We start from the raw sequence: 14,705 nt of genomic DNA, 5'->3' as shown, positions 1-14,705 counted from the left end.
AAATTTAATTAATTAAATAGTTCCGGTAGAAAAGACAAATTTTTGAAATTGGAAAAAACATTGAATTAATTTAAACTATGAAAATTGTACAGTGTAATAAAATGTAAACAAATGTAATTAAATTATTTACTTTCTTTCATAATTAGCAATAAAAAAATTATAAATTTCCAAAAGAACATATAATAACTTAAACTTTGTATTACTTAAAAAAATGAATTTTTATCAAAAAATATTTTATAATTGAAAAGTGTAACATAAACTCAGGCCAATATTTTGGTTTTCAACTCAACTCAATTTTGGTTGAAGTTTTGAAATTCAGTGTCATGATTGTTAACCCAACCTATCAAAAAAAAATAATATATGTTGAAGTGTTGCGAAACATCAACTTTTTGCGATATTACAGTTTTAAACTCTGAGTCAGTGATGTTGGCTAGACTATCAAAAAATTTCAACTGGTACCAAGTAGTTGTAATTAAATATTGCATATGGTTATCAACTCAAGCGGTCAAAAAAAAAAATCTGTTTAAGTGATATAAAACATCAACTACTTTGTATTATTACAGTTAACAACTCTGTGCCGGTAAGGTTGACTAGAGTATAAAAAAATTTTCAATTGGTACCAAGTAGTTAGTTGTAATTGAACAATGCTGCGTTTATTTACGAAAAAAACTGATCGAAAATGGAAATTTGGTAAAAAAAAATATTTTAATCATCTTGTTGCACAAATACATGGAAATGTTACATTTTTCTTGGAGCTCGTGAAGTAAAATCCGGAAGCTGGATGAGTTGACCGTCTCAATTAATTTGTAAAAGCCTCAAAGCGCTTAGTGGATTTCTAGGGGTCTTATGATCTATCATATAGGAGTTTCAAGTAACACAACGGATCAGCGTTCTACGCTGTCCAACTGAGATCTCATCAGGATCGATCTCTTAACCTAACCTAACCTAATTATCTGTCAAATCTTCAATTTTTAGGTTGACAATTTCAATGAATCTTCGACTGCAGTTGAAATTCGTGGTACCAAAAACGAGTTCAGATCAAGGTAAATTGCTTCAACTTCAATCCAACTGAGTGTAGTTGAAAACCGTAATTGAAATATTAGTAATTTTTACATATTAGGAAATTGTTTTTACATTATCTTTTAGTTTGTGCAAAAAAAAAATTTCCGTTTTACTTTGAAAAATTAATCTGGCAATTTTTTTTTTTAACATTCACAGTATTTGAAGACATATTAGGATACATTTATTCAGGGAACTATGAGTTTTACCTGCCTTCTTTTGTTTTATTATGATGTGTGTGTGTTTTTTTGAATTTGTTCATTATATTTATTCATACTTTTAAATTTTTTTATATTATCTTTTATTAATACAATTGTGTGCTAATTTAATCAAAGTATTTGGTAAATAAATAAATTTATTTTTGTATCCTTTTCCGCAAATAATTTCATTTTTCAAACAATTTTACTAAAATATTAACTACAGAAAATGATTTATATGTCTTTTTAAGATAATTCTAAATATTCATATTTGCCTCTGCAAATATCAATATATCTCATTTCGCTTTAGTAACTTTACTTTTGGAAGCCACTGTCAGTTGGCGCTCGTTTCACTCATTTACTAAACTTCATGCGATGATTACCTTAACTTAACAACAACAATAAATAATTTATTTATTTTCGATTATCATTTGCAACTGCAAGACAAAGCTGCGTGCCAATTGCAGCACCGCTTGGGCATTATGACGCTCGGCCATTTCTGAAAATAGTTAAACAGTATTAAGTTAGCTCAGAACAGCAAACCAAACAAACGACTTACCATTAAAGAACTTGATGACATCCGTAAAATCCATGCTGTTCGACAATATTATGTCACGATAAGTCTCCAGTAGCGCTAGAGCGAGGAAGAGCACGAAATGACTGGAGGCCACATGCTTTGCCGCCCAAATGACTTCCCAGGTAGCGAAGACATCATCATAGACCAACTCACGCTTGAAATCGAGCAAGAACCAACGATAACAAAAATAGAAATGTGTGTAGTCGCCGTTCGAATCCATTAGGTCGTACATCTCCGAGTCCAAAATTTGTATGAGCGAACTGTAATATTGATTGAGAGTTCAATTTTGTGCTACAATTGTTAAGGAGGGGGCAATTTCACTCACCGCATATTCGCAAAGTGCATGTCCATGGCGCCGCCATTCGGAAAGTTCTCGATCATGCGCTCCATAAGCTTGCAGAAACAACTGTAACACAGTGACTCATCGTCGAATATTACGAGCAATGGTGCGACCAAGTCACACATGCCCTGCATATAGCCGACGTCCAAGTGTTCCCACACATAACTATACAAAAAGACAGAAATCTTTTAATCAAAGCAGAAGTCAGACTAAACTAGAAGCGCTTACGTCGATATAACATTCCTGAGTTTGTCCAAATTTTCGTTGGCAAAATACCAGTAATTTCGATCGCAGCGTTGCACATCTTTTTCGATGCGATGTAGGTTCAATCCGAATTGTTCCAGCAATTCGCTCTGAAATGGTGAAATCAAGAACAAAATATGAAAGATAATTAAATTAGAATTAGTTGCTCTAAGCGAGCATGCTACTAGAAGATCTTAAACTCCTCTAAAAGATCTTAAACTCTTCTAAAACTCATTCTCTAATGTCAAATATTCTACAGTGACTTAAAAAGTTATTTAGACCCCGAATTTGTTAACTGCTCTTGGTCATATAATCAACTTACACTATAAACACCACCATTCGAGCTTGCCGGTGAAACGCATGCCGATTTCGGTTCCTGTAATGCATCCATAATAGAGCTACTACTCACAGCAGCAACTTCCGTATGCGCCTCCATAGATCCTTGTTCCAATAAAGTTGGCATTTGTTCGCATTCCGATTTTACGTCCGGCAGCCAATTTGCCACATCAATGGAAGCATTTGTTACAATAACAGCCGAAGGTCGACCAGCAACATTCGCCTCTACTGTTGTCAATTCACGCTCAACTTCGTCGGCAACGTCAAGTTGTGCTGGCAAGTCGTCCGCGCTCAAAAATTCTGGACTCAGCACGCTCTTATCTCGCTCTTCGGTGGAATTCAAATTCGCCGATATTGATGTATGCAGATTCAATTCAGTGTAGCCAAAACCAGCGCCAACCGTTTCATATGAAGACGAAGATGGTGAGGTCTTTTCGCTCTGGCCGGGTTGTGCGCACTCGTCAGTTGCTTCAGCCGGCATTTGCTCGCTTTTGTTGCTCTTATTCGAAATTGGTTCATTGACGCCCGCATCAGTGACCTGCTCTTTTGGCAACGTATCTTCTTCTTTTGGTCTGTAGCTATCTTTATTTACCATGTCTTCTTCATCCTCATCCTCTTCCTCCATTGTTTCGTCTACATTTCCCGAGTCTGTGCTTGTCTTCATAGCACGTGGTATGGGTTTGACGGTTAGGTAATTTTGTCCATTTCCTGTTGCTGCCTCGACTTGTGCTTGCCGTTGTTGCTCTTCGTCGTACTCTAACTCACCAGGATCCGAAATATCAGATATATCTTCGAAAACTTCATTCTCTAATTCGCCCTCGTCAATGTAGGCGGCACGCACAGTCTTATCATTGCCACTATTGCTACCCGAACTCAGTTTGGCCACAGCACGTGCCGTCTTCTCCTTTTCCCTTTGCTGTACAATTGCATCCACTGCCAACCACTCGCTCATTGTCGTCTCATAGTAATGTTTGCAGGTCTCATCTTGTTTCTGTCGCTCCTCTGGTGTCGAGCCAAAACTGTTGATATCAATACTTTAAAAACTGTTTAGTTGGTATTTTGTTTTTGAAGACTAACCTGTAGTGTCCAAGCAGATACGGCCATATTTCCTTTCGCAGTTCTGGGCACACCCCACCAAAATACACAAGCCGATAGACGTCTACTTCGTTTTTAACAACACCATTAACATTTAAAGCTTCCCAGCGTTCTTTTGTTAGCCCATCCTCATCGGCTTTTACTAAACGAAGTGGTAAGGTTATATTTTAAAAGACAAATATGAGCACTGTTTTTCAACTTACATTCCGGTGTTATGCGTCCATTTACCAACCCTGAGAGATGAGTGCGTACTGTTGACAAGTGTCGGCAGTAGGCCAGCCAACCATAAAATGCTCTCGATATTATTTGTCTTCTCATTGTTGAGCAAACCATCTCAATACTCGTGTTTTGTTTTGTCTGGACCTGCAGAAAAAGACGTGGAGTAGTCAAATTTACAGGACGATCTTCAGCACATCATTAGACCCTGTAGTTTTGAGGGAAGAATACTGATTCTTATAAAATATTTAAGTGGATCCTCACTCAAAACGCTTGGCTGTGAAGACCGACAGCTTTGGGTTTCCACATATGGAGCTTAAATATTAAGGTCAAGTATTCCCAGTCCAAAAAACGTTATCAACATCATTTGTAAAGCTAAGGATTTACTTACCAATGGAGATTCCAGCGGATGCTGATCCATAGAGAGACTCTTGCTAGAGCAATCACTCGATCCAGTTGTTGAACAGCTGCTCAATTGCGCACGACGTGGAGTGCTGCGCACAAAGTCCAGTATGGAATGAGTAGCAGCTGAAAACAGTAAAAAATATGTCATGAAATATTTTTCAGTCTATTAATAACACCGAAGGCCTTACCAAACTCCTCATGTTTGCTTTTGCTCACAATGCGAAAGACATAATCAATTGGGGTCTCATCAAACGATTCCATGACTGAGGGTAAAATACGCCTGCGTACACTCTTCGGCCATGGAAATATTTTGCCAATGCCACGTTGTGACCAAAGCGGTGGATCCAGCTGACCATGCGGCAGTAAGCCTGTCTCCAAACAACTTAGGAACTGTTGCATGTGTCCACCTTCGGGAAAATGTATCGGCGGACGTTGCACACCATCCTGCCCGACCAACACTATAATGCCGCCACTATCCTCACCACGATTCTGATGGCAATGCACGTACACAATCTCATCTACATTGATATTGAGTGCATAGGCCCAGTATGACTCCTTATCCTGTTCCTCATTCTCCTCCTCCTCCTCCTCATTGTAGCCGTTCATGAGTTGATTCGGCGTCCACTTAATGATGAGCGTCTGCACATGTTGATGTAGACTCAAGTAACCGGGCATTTTCTCATTTACGTCTTTCTACGATTTTTGAAAGAATTCGAAATTAAGCTTTCATATTATAAATCAAAAGCATTTATTTACCGGCACCACATATACATTATTCTTTCCATATAACAGTGTGGCTCTGGAGTTTTGATGCAACGACTCAACGTAATCTTTGGCCACTGTAGTAGAAGCTATGGATTTGAAGCCTGCGGCGGTGGTGCAATCGTCTGTGCTGGTATTTAGACTACGTTTGAAATTTAAAATTGGTGCTCTTGAGCAAGTTGAGGAAGAACGACGTCCCGAACTGATGCGGTGGCGTTTAACCTGTGGGGGAGCAGATATTTCCAATAATTTGGAATCATAGATATTTGATTTACTAACCAGTTCGTCAGCGTGCGGATCGGTCCAGTAGTGATCGGCAGTTTTGGCTCGTGTAAACTCCAACGCACATGGTCCAACCAAAAGCGAACTCAATATGGAGCCATAGTCTGAGTCTGCTACAAGTGAGTCGCGATCGTAATAAGTACTAGCGTTGGCCACTAAGTATTCAATTATTTTAGCCAACTTCTTTTCGAACAAAGCCAAGCGGATCCATAGGTATCTAGTTAAGAAACGAATATATTTATTGTATATCTGTACCTCGTTATATGCCTAAATCTTTCCGAAACTACTCTATCACTCTCTGCCTATTCCTTTTCCTATTTAGGCCTCCCTCGTTTTTTACGTTATCATACCAAAATAAAGTAGAGAGACTTTCATCGAATTTGGGATAACTATATGAAGCAGCTGACGAGTCGGATACTACGATTTTATAATATCTATCGGATCTATGTAATGGGTAGATTACTTTCTGGAGTTACAAGTTCGACAAAATCTAACAAAAACTCAGCTAACTTCGCTTCTTGAAAGCTACATAGATTGTTATAAAGTGATCAACCTCGCGTTATGAACCGACGAACCTTACTGGCCAGCGCCAAAACTGCTCAACGCGGAGTTCCTCAGTCTTCTCAAGAAGTTCGAGGGGGAAATAAGCTACGGCTTGAGTGGGTCGCTCTAAAAATCTTAATTACGGATGCCGGTACGGTAACTGTAAATACTAATATAATGAATGAGAAAGAAGGAGACGACCTACGGACCGTGGAGATAATCCAGGTCTTCTTGAACCCAGCAAACAATATGGGTGGATCGTCAATTAGCAAATCTGTCTTCAGTTTAGAACGGCTGTTCGAGGAGGAGCGGAACGTTAAGGAGGAGGGCACTGAACAAGCCTTAATAGTATAGGCTAATCTCCAGCATGCTAAGGCGTCTTCCGCAAACCTATACTCTGTCTGGAACGTTATGGAACCGACATTGTCCTCTATATCTGCAGGAGCAACAACTGATGAGTCGACGTGCGAGTTTTCAGAAAAGTTCTGCGAAAGATTTATGGTCTTTGCGCGTTGGCCACGGCGAATATCGTGTTCGATGGAACGATGAGCTGTACGAGATATACGAAACATAGCCTATGCTGAGGTCATGTTGTCCGAATGGACATTTTATTCGACGTAACCTGCCAGAGAGCCTCGGGTGTTTGAATAGATACCATATTTAGAGAGAGAGGTTTGTTGTACAAGACTTCAAAAAGTATGCTATATACCTAATTCTACTATCATTACTTCAACCATACTCACTTCATTGACGCCATCGTGATATTGGAACCGCTTAAACTCATCGTCGTGACCGAAGTGCTGCTACCCTTTTTCAACATCGGCGGACGATTTACACTATCACTACTAGATGATGAACGTTTACTTGGATCGGCTGCTTCGATTTCCAACACTTTCTTGCTAATACATTCGGCATCTTCACAGGTTTTGGCGATTTTATGTAGCAAAGCTGTTGTGGAGGACGTCTTAAATAAACCTAAAGCACGTCGACGCAAACCCTGACTCAAACAAGCTTCGACGGCGGCGCATAACTGTATTACCGAACTGCTTTCTTCGTGTATGTATTTCTTAGTGACAGCCTCTTCCATCAGCTGTTTGACCTCCTTTTTAACAGCGGCAACTAGACGCTCCTTGAGCTCGACTTCTGTAAGGAAGAGAAGTTAAACAAACAACAAATTAGGAGTGCTATGCTTAAATGTGCTTTTGGAAATTAAAGTAAAGTCATAATTATTCTAGAAGCATCAAATTACCATCAACGTCCAACATTCCAGCGAAGATTTCATACCCTCATAAGGATATTAGCTTATTACATTATCACAGCACAAAAATTTCTGAAATGAGAACTAGCCTTAGTCACTAAAGCATTACGACTCCACCACTCCGATGTCAGTAAAAAATTTCTGCCATCTGCGCGTGAGGATACACCGATAAACCGTTACACAAAGTATTGTGCTGTAGCCATGGGTGTCCATGTGTTCCGGCTAAGTGCAGACTTGCCGTAATTGAGTATGCGCTCGTATAATTTTTATGATTGAAATCACATAAAATTTCGCCATTACCGACATCAGCAAACTTAGCGTCAGCTAGGGTGGCAGCGGCGCACAGTCCGTTAGTTGCTTGGCTGGACGATTGGTCGACCGGTCAGTGGTCGGTCGGACAGCAGCAGTGGATCAAAAGAAAGTCCCGTCGTTGGCAAGGAAGCCCACAATGTCAGCGCCGGGTGAATGACAAGGAGAAAAGTAATTCAACAACAACAACGATACGTGAAATATATAAAAGCATGCTGGCTGCATGGCGCGACGCGACACAGCAAGCGTTAAGTACTAAACACAGTCATTAAGCAGTACACAAGCGTCGCAGTCAGCCAATGGAGCAACAAGTGGCTAACCAAAACGTGCATTGACCGTTAATTGCTGCCGCATTACTCATCAAATATTATATGGATGTGTCGTGTATGTAAGTGTTGTGTGCCGCGCCACAAAATGTTGCAGCTAAGTTGATGAAACGAAATATTCTCGCACACTTTCCTTCCGGGCATTTCGCTTAATTGTATTATTTACGAGGCGACCCATAAAAGTTCGCTTAAATAACCACAAAAAAGTAGCTACTTTCTCAACAGCTGGCAGGATTAATATTCCGAATAAGAACTGTGGAACTGATTCAGAACCCATGAGCTATGTATATAAGGTGATTTCCAAAGTAAACAGGACATTATGCAGACATAGAGGCCATTCAAAAGGCTTGCCAACTAGCTAAGACACTCGTTCGACATGCTTTTGGACCGTGCAAAAAGCTGTATTGAAGCAGAAGGAGTCTTTTTAAAAAATAAATTGATTTTTCCGAAAAAACCATTTGTTCTGTTTTTTTAAAGTCCTGTTTACTTTGGAACACACCTCGTAAATAGATATTAAATTTTTTAGACCGGAGACTTGCGCAAGAGATTACTTTTTCAGCTATTAATCCGGTTTTGTTACGTTTCGGAAGACCCAACTCTAGCAAACGAGGGCAAGATGAAATATCTCCTGTCATTAAACAAACAGTTGTCGCACTCGCGACTTGGCTCCCATGTCACTGTTGACAGTCATAACTTCGAAGTAGTAGATAACTTTTTTTTTCTTTGAACCAGTATTAACATCATCATCAACGTCAGTCTCGAAATTCAACGCAAATGACTCTTGCCAATATGTGCTTCTTCGGACTAAGTAGGAAATTGAGAAATAAAGTCTTCTCTTGTCGAACAAAAACCAAACTCTACAAGTCACGCATCATTCCCGTCCTGCTATATGATGCAGAAGCTTGGACGATGACAACAACTGATGAGTCGACGTTACGAGTTTTCGAAAGAAATCTTCTGCCGAAGATTTGTGGTCCTTTCCACGGCAACGGCGAATACCGCAGTTGTACGAAATAAACGACGCCATTGATATATTTCAGAGTATTAAGAGACTCGTCCGAATAGATGAAAACACTCGAGCTCTGAGAGTCGGAGTACCCGCCGGGGGAAGCAGAGGAAGAAGATGGCCTCCACTCCATTGAAAAGACCAGGTGGATAAAGAAAAAGAAGAAGACGAATACCCGACTGTCACCTAAGCGATTCGGTTGACAAGTCCGTTCTCGTTGCACAGTATCTTTCGGGTACGGATATCTTGTCTCAATCAACGATCTAACATCCGATTTCATGACTCTTACCTTTCAACTCTACTATGAGATTTTGAAGATAAAAATTCGACTTTCATGCGAAGTCGACGTGTTATTGAGCACAACCTTCCGATTAAACAAAAGAGAGGGAGAATATTTCATGCTGTGGCACGCTTTGTGCAGCCTATTACGTAACAACCATGGGGATCCCGAGTAATTAATTTCAGCTTTCCGTGTACAAGGTTTGGTTGGGTTATGTAAACAGGTTTATATTCGTGGCGTCAGGAACAATTCCACTTTGACTGCTAACGACGCGCATCAATATTAAAACTCTTCGGCTTGCATTCGTCCTCAATCATCATCCTCCATCTCAAATATCATTAACATTGAGATTCACTTCGAAAACTGTTTCAAGGTACTCAAGCAGATGAAGCTCCAAGGTACTCTTTATATAGTTATAAACTAATAAGCTCTCGCTAATCCCAAAACCGAACAATTTAGCTGTACATATACCTAGAAAATATTTCTTCTTTGGACAATCCCAACTTTAAGCAACAAACATATTTGCCTTTCATTAAACATACATATACCGACTCGACTGCTCTCTACACAATGGCAAGTCTCATCGGTGCCGGCTTCTACATATGGGAGATCCCACTGTACACAACAAACAACAGTCCAACAAATAAAAACAAACATTGAGTCACTCAATCACATCAAGTAAGTTGGACAACGACCCTGTGCACATTTGCAACGGCAGTGATTCCATACAAGCATCCAAAGCACCTACTCCCCAACCGCCAACCCTGCACTGCGCTGGAACATTATCACGCGGCTGGTGTTCGGAGACCCACGTCTGCCGCCCATTTGCGTGCCCTCGGCGACGCCAACACAAATATGGCACAATGTCCTTCGTCGGCGTTTTGTTGATGCGACATTGACGATTATGAGGTGAATCCGCCAGTCAATCGAATGAGGACAATGACGAACGCTGGCGCCAACACACTGGGTGGGTTATGTAAATAGTACCTACGTGCACTGGGTTTAATGCGGGTGCAGTGCCAGCAAAAAAAAAAACAAAAACATGTGGCCACCGGCGACAATTTGTTGTGGCATCATCTTTAAAGGTATGCAAAGTAGCGGAAAAATCATGCAATGAGCTTGTAGTTATTGTAATTCTATTACTTAGCCCGGCATGCAGGTGTTCGATTTACATAAATGTTTTATAATGCTATTATTACTTTATGTACAAGTATCTTTAGCAGAAATAAAAAGCAGTGAGTTGTATTATATGATTTTCTCGACATATCAGAATGTCCTAATAACGTGAAGATCTTAATGCTGCTCCAGTGTTAGAATAGCTGTTTAAGAGCAGAGGTTTTTCTTCGAATTTTTCAGAAGTTCTGGGAATTATTGTAGAAGGAACCCTGAAATAATCTGAGACAAAATTAACCGTAGATACGCTAAGTGGTACTCTAACGAATGTTCCTAAGTTATTAGTCCGATAGATGGCGCGACTGATTTTTCTTTTTTATACCATGAACGGGGCATATTAAATTTGTCACGAAGTTTGTAACACCCAAAAGGAAGCGTCGGAGACCCTATAAAGTATATACATATATAAATGATCAGTATGTTGAGCTGCGTCAATTTAGCCAGGTCCGTCTGTCTGTCTGTCCGTCTGTTTGTATATATACGAACTGGTCCCTCAGCTTTTCAGACATCGTTTTGAAATTTTGCAAACATCATTTTCTCTTCAAGAAGATGCTCATTTGTCGGAATTGCCGATATCGGACCACTATAACATATAGCTGCCATACAAGCTGAACGATCGGAATCAAGTTCTTGTATGGACAACTTTCACATTTGGCAAGATATATTCACAAAACTTGGCACAGGTTATTTTCTTAGGTAAGACTGTAATTTCCGGAGAAATTGTTCAGATTGGTTAACTATAGCATATAGCTGCCATACAAACTGAATGATCGGAATCAAGTTCTTATATGGAAAACTTTCACATTTGTCAATGTATTTTCACAAAACTTGGCACAGGTTATTTTCTTAGGCAAGACTGTAATTTCCGGAGAAATTGTTCAGATTGGTTAACTATAGCATATAGCTGCCATACAAACTGAATGATCGGAATCAAGTTCTTGTATGGAAAACTTTCACATTTGACAATGTATTTTCACAAAACTTGGCACAGGTTATTTTCTTAGGCAAGACTGTAATTTCCGGAGAAATTGTTCAGATTGGTTAACTATAGCATATAGCTGCCATACAAACTGAATGATCGGAATCAAGTTCTTATATGGAAAACTTTCACATTTGTCAATGTATTTTTACAAAACTTGGCACAGGTTATTTTCTTAGGCAAGACTGTAATTTCCTGAGAAATTGTTCAGATTGGTTAACTATAGCATATAGCTGCCATACAAACTGAATGATCGGAATCAAGTTCTTATATGGAAAACTTTCACATTTGTCAAGATATATTCACGAAATTTGGTACAGATTATTTTCTAAGGCAACAATGTAATCTCGGAAGAAATTGTTCAGATCGGATTACTATAGCATATAGCTGCCATACAAACTGAATGATCGGGATTTAGTTCTTGTATGGAAAACTTTCACTTTTGACAATGTATTTTCACAAAATTTATAACAGATGATTTTTTAAGGCAAAAATGTAATTTCCGAAGAAATTGTTCAGATCGGTTAACTATAGCAGTGGCTGCCATACAAACTGAATGATCGGAATCAAGTTCTTGTATGGAAAACTTTCACATTTGACAAGATATATTCACGAAATTTGGCACAGATTATTTTCTAAGCAACAATGTAGTCTCCGAAGAAATTGATTATATCGGTTAACTATAGCATATAGCTGTCATATAAACTGAATGATCGGAATCAAGTTCTTGTATGGACAACTTTCACATTTGACAAGATATATTCACGAAATTTGGTATAGATTATTTTGCTAAGGCAACACTCTACTCTCGGAAGAAATTGTTCAGATCGGATTACTATAGCATATAGCTGTCATACAAACTGGATGATCGGAATCAAGTTCTTGTATGGAAAACTTTCACATTTAACAATGTATTTTCACAAAACTTGGCACGGGCTATTTTCTTAGGTAAGACTGTAATTTCCGGAGAAATTGTTCAGATTGGTTAACTATAGCATATAGCTGCCATACAAACTGAATGATCGGAATCAAGTTCTTGTAAGGAAAACTTTCACATTTGACAAGATATATTCACGAAATTTGGAGTAAATAATTTTCTTAAGCAACAATGTAATCTCCGAAGAAATTGATCAGATCGGTTAACCATAGCATATAGCTGCCATACAAACTGAATGATCGGAATCAAGTTCTTGTAAGGAAAACTTTCACATTTAACAATGTATTTTCACAAAACTTGGCACAGGGCTATTTTCTTAGGCAAGACTGTAATTTCCTGAGAAATTGTTCAGATTGGTTAACTATAGCATATAGCTGCCATACAAACTGAATGATCGGAATCAAGTTCTTGTATGGAAAACTTTTACATTTGACAAGATATATTCACGAAATTTGGTATAGATTATTTTCTAAGGCAACAATCTAATCTCGGAAGAAATTGTTCAGATCGGATTACTATAGCATATAGCTGCCATACAAACTAGATGATCGGAATCAAGTTCTTGTAAGGAAAACTTTCACATTTGACAATGTATTTTCACAAAACTTGGCACAGGTTATTTTCTTAGGCAAGACTGTAATTTCCGGAGAAATTGTTCAGATTGGTTAACTATAGCATATAGCTGCCATACAAACTGAATGATCGGAATCAAGTTCTTGTATGGAAAACTTTCACATTTGACAGTGTATTTTCACAAAACTTGGCACAGATTATTTTCTTAGGCAACAATGTAATATCCGAAGAAATTGTTCAGATCGGATTACTATAGCATATAGCTGTCATATAAACTGAATGATCGGAATCAAGTTCTTGTATGGACAACTTTCACATTTGACAAGATATATTCACGAAATTTGGTATAGATTATTTTGCTAAGGCAGCACTCTACTCTTGGAAGAAATTGTTCAGATCGGATTACTATAGCATATAGCTGTCATACAAACTGGATGATCGGAATCAAGTTCTTGTATGGAAAACTTTCACATTTGACAATGTATTTTCACAAAACTTGGCACAGGTTATTTTCTTAGGCAAGACTGTAATTTCCTGAGAAATTGTTCAGATTGGTTAACTATAGCATATAGCTGCCATACAAACTGAATGATCGGAATCAAGTTCTTGTATGGAAAACTTTCACATTTGACAAGATATATTCACGAAATTTGGTATAGATTATTTTTTAAGGCAACAATGTAATCTCCGAAGAAATGATCAGATCGGTTAACCATAGCATATAGCTTCCATACAAACTGAACACATAGTTACTAAAATAAATACACCTGTGAAGGGTATATTAGCTTCGGTGCAGCCGAAGTTAACGTTTTTTCTTGTTTTCGTAGGCCTTCTCCATTCATACCTATGAAAGTTTAGGATATGTCCTTATATTCAAACCTTAACAAAATTTAAAAATGCCACAACAAATTTAAATTTAAAAATACTACAACAACAAAAAAATATTTACTCTAAATTTTTGAAATATTTTCAGTACTAATTAGAGTTATGCAAAGCTATAAAAATAGAAACCGAGTAGCAACAGAGGAGTATTCAAACTCGTAGGTGGACTACTGTTATGCGCATACAAACACACACAGACGCTGAAATATTTAAAAATAGAAAATTACAAATGAATGTAATGCAATTATTAGCATTGCAGTTGCAGCTTCGACGCTTCTGCATAGTGCTACTATATTCAATTACTGCGTGGTAATCAACGCCTCCACAGCGCTTGTGTTTCTAATTTGTTTGACTAGCAGTGTTGCATGTGAAATGCACAAATGTCTAGAGGTGGGTGTTGAGTAGTTCAATTATACACAAATATATGTACAGTTGCTATTACATTTACGTTTTGTGCGTTGGAAAATAAAGCAAATGTTAGTGGTTGAATGAAGTGTTCTGGTGCTGCAGAGAGGTTAATTGTGTAAATTAAGTGCACATTTCAAATGGAATTACTGCCAAAATAATTTCAACTTAATTTCTTTTTCAAAGTAATTAATTTATTAAAGCAATTATTTGAATTAATTATTAAAAAATGCAGCCATGCTAAGATTAATGCGGTTAATATTAAATGTTTGACATATGGAATTAATTACGTTATTAGTCATTACACTATACAAACTCGAGTTTAAGATTTATATGAACGAACAACTGTTTATTGCCTTATTTGTGGTGTTTAATAAACTTTGAATTTAGGTCACTACTTTTATATGCACGATAGAATACATTGTGACAAAAAAGTGATTGGAAAAAAAAGGTAAAATATTTTATTATTTATCAATATTTATTTTGTTGCCTACAAAGTAATCTCCACCGGTGGTAATACAC

The 14,705-nt window shown here is 38.1% G+C and overlaps 1 protein-coding gene across 1 annotated transcript in view; it reads right to left on the bottom strand.

Moving 5' to 3' along the window:
* Positions 1-14,705, bottom strand: part of LOC126759046 (small G protein signaling modulator 2) — a 48,761-nt gene continuing 34,056 nt past the window's right edge. The window contains exons 2-13 of the mRNA XM_050473610.1: positions 6,799-7,198; positions 5,510-5,729; positions 5,225-5,452; positions 4,657-5,161; positions 4,455-4,591; positions 4,051-4,210; positions 3,830-3,989; positions 2,739-3,771; positions 2,402-2,526; positions 2,159-2,338; positions 1,816-2,093; positions 1-1,755 (exon numbers count right to left, since the gene is read on the bottom strand). Of these exons, the coding sequence (XP_050329567.1) occupies positions 1,667-1,755; positions 1,816-2,093; positions 2,159-2,338; positions 2,402-2,526; positions 2,739-3,771; positions 3,830-3,989; positions 4,051-4,210; positions 4,455-4,591; positions 4,657-5,161; positions 5,225-5,452; positions 5,510-5,729; positions 6,799-7,198 (3,515 nt within the window). The 3' untranslated portion in view covers positions 1-1,666. The remainder of the gene's footprint in view (positions 1,756-1,815; positions 2,094-2,158; positions 2,339-2,401; positions 2,527-2,738; positions 3,772-3,829; positions 3,990-4,050; positions 4,211-4,454; positions 4,592-4,656; positions 5,162-5,224; positions 5,453-5,509; positions 5,730-6,798; positions 7,199-14,705) is intronic.

This window comes from Bactrocera neohumeralis, chromosome 5 (assembly GCF_024586455.1).
Source record: "Bactrocera neohumeralis isolate Rockhampton chromosome 5, APGP_CSIRO_Bneo_wtdbg2-racon-allhic-juicebox.fasta_v2, whole genome shotgun sequence".
NCBI lineage: Eukaryota > Metazoa > Arthropoda > Insecta > Diptera > Tephritidae > Bactrocera > Bactrocera neohumeralis.
Note: the sequence above shows the minus strand (reverse complement) of the source record. Positions and strands in the feature narration are given on the sequence as shown.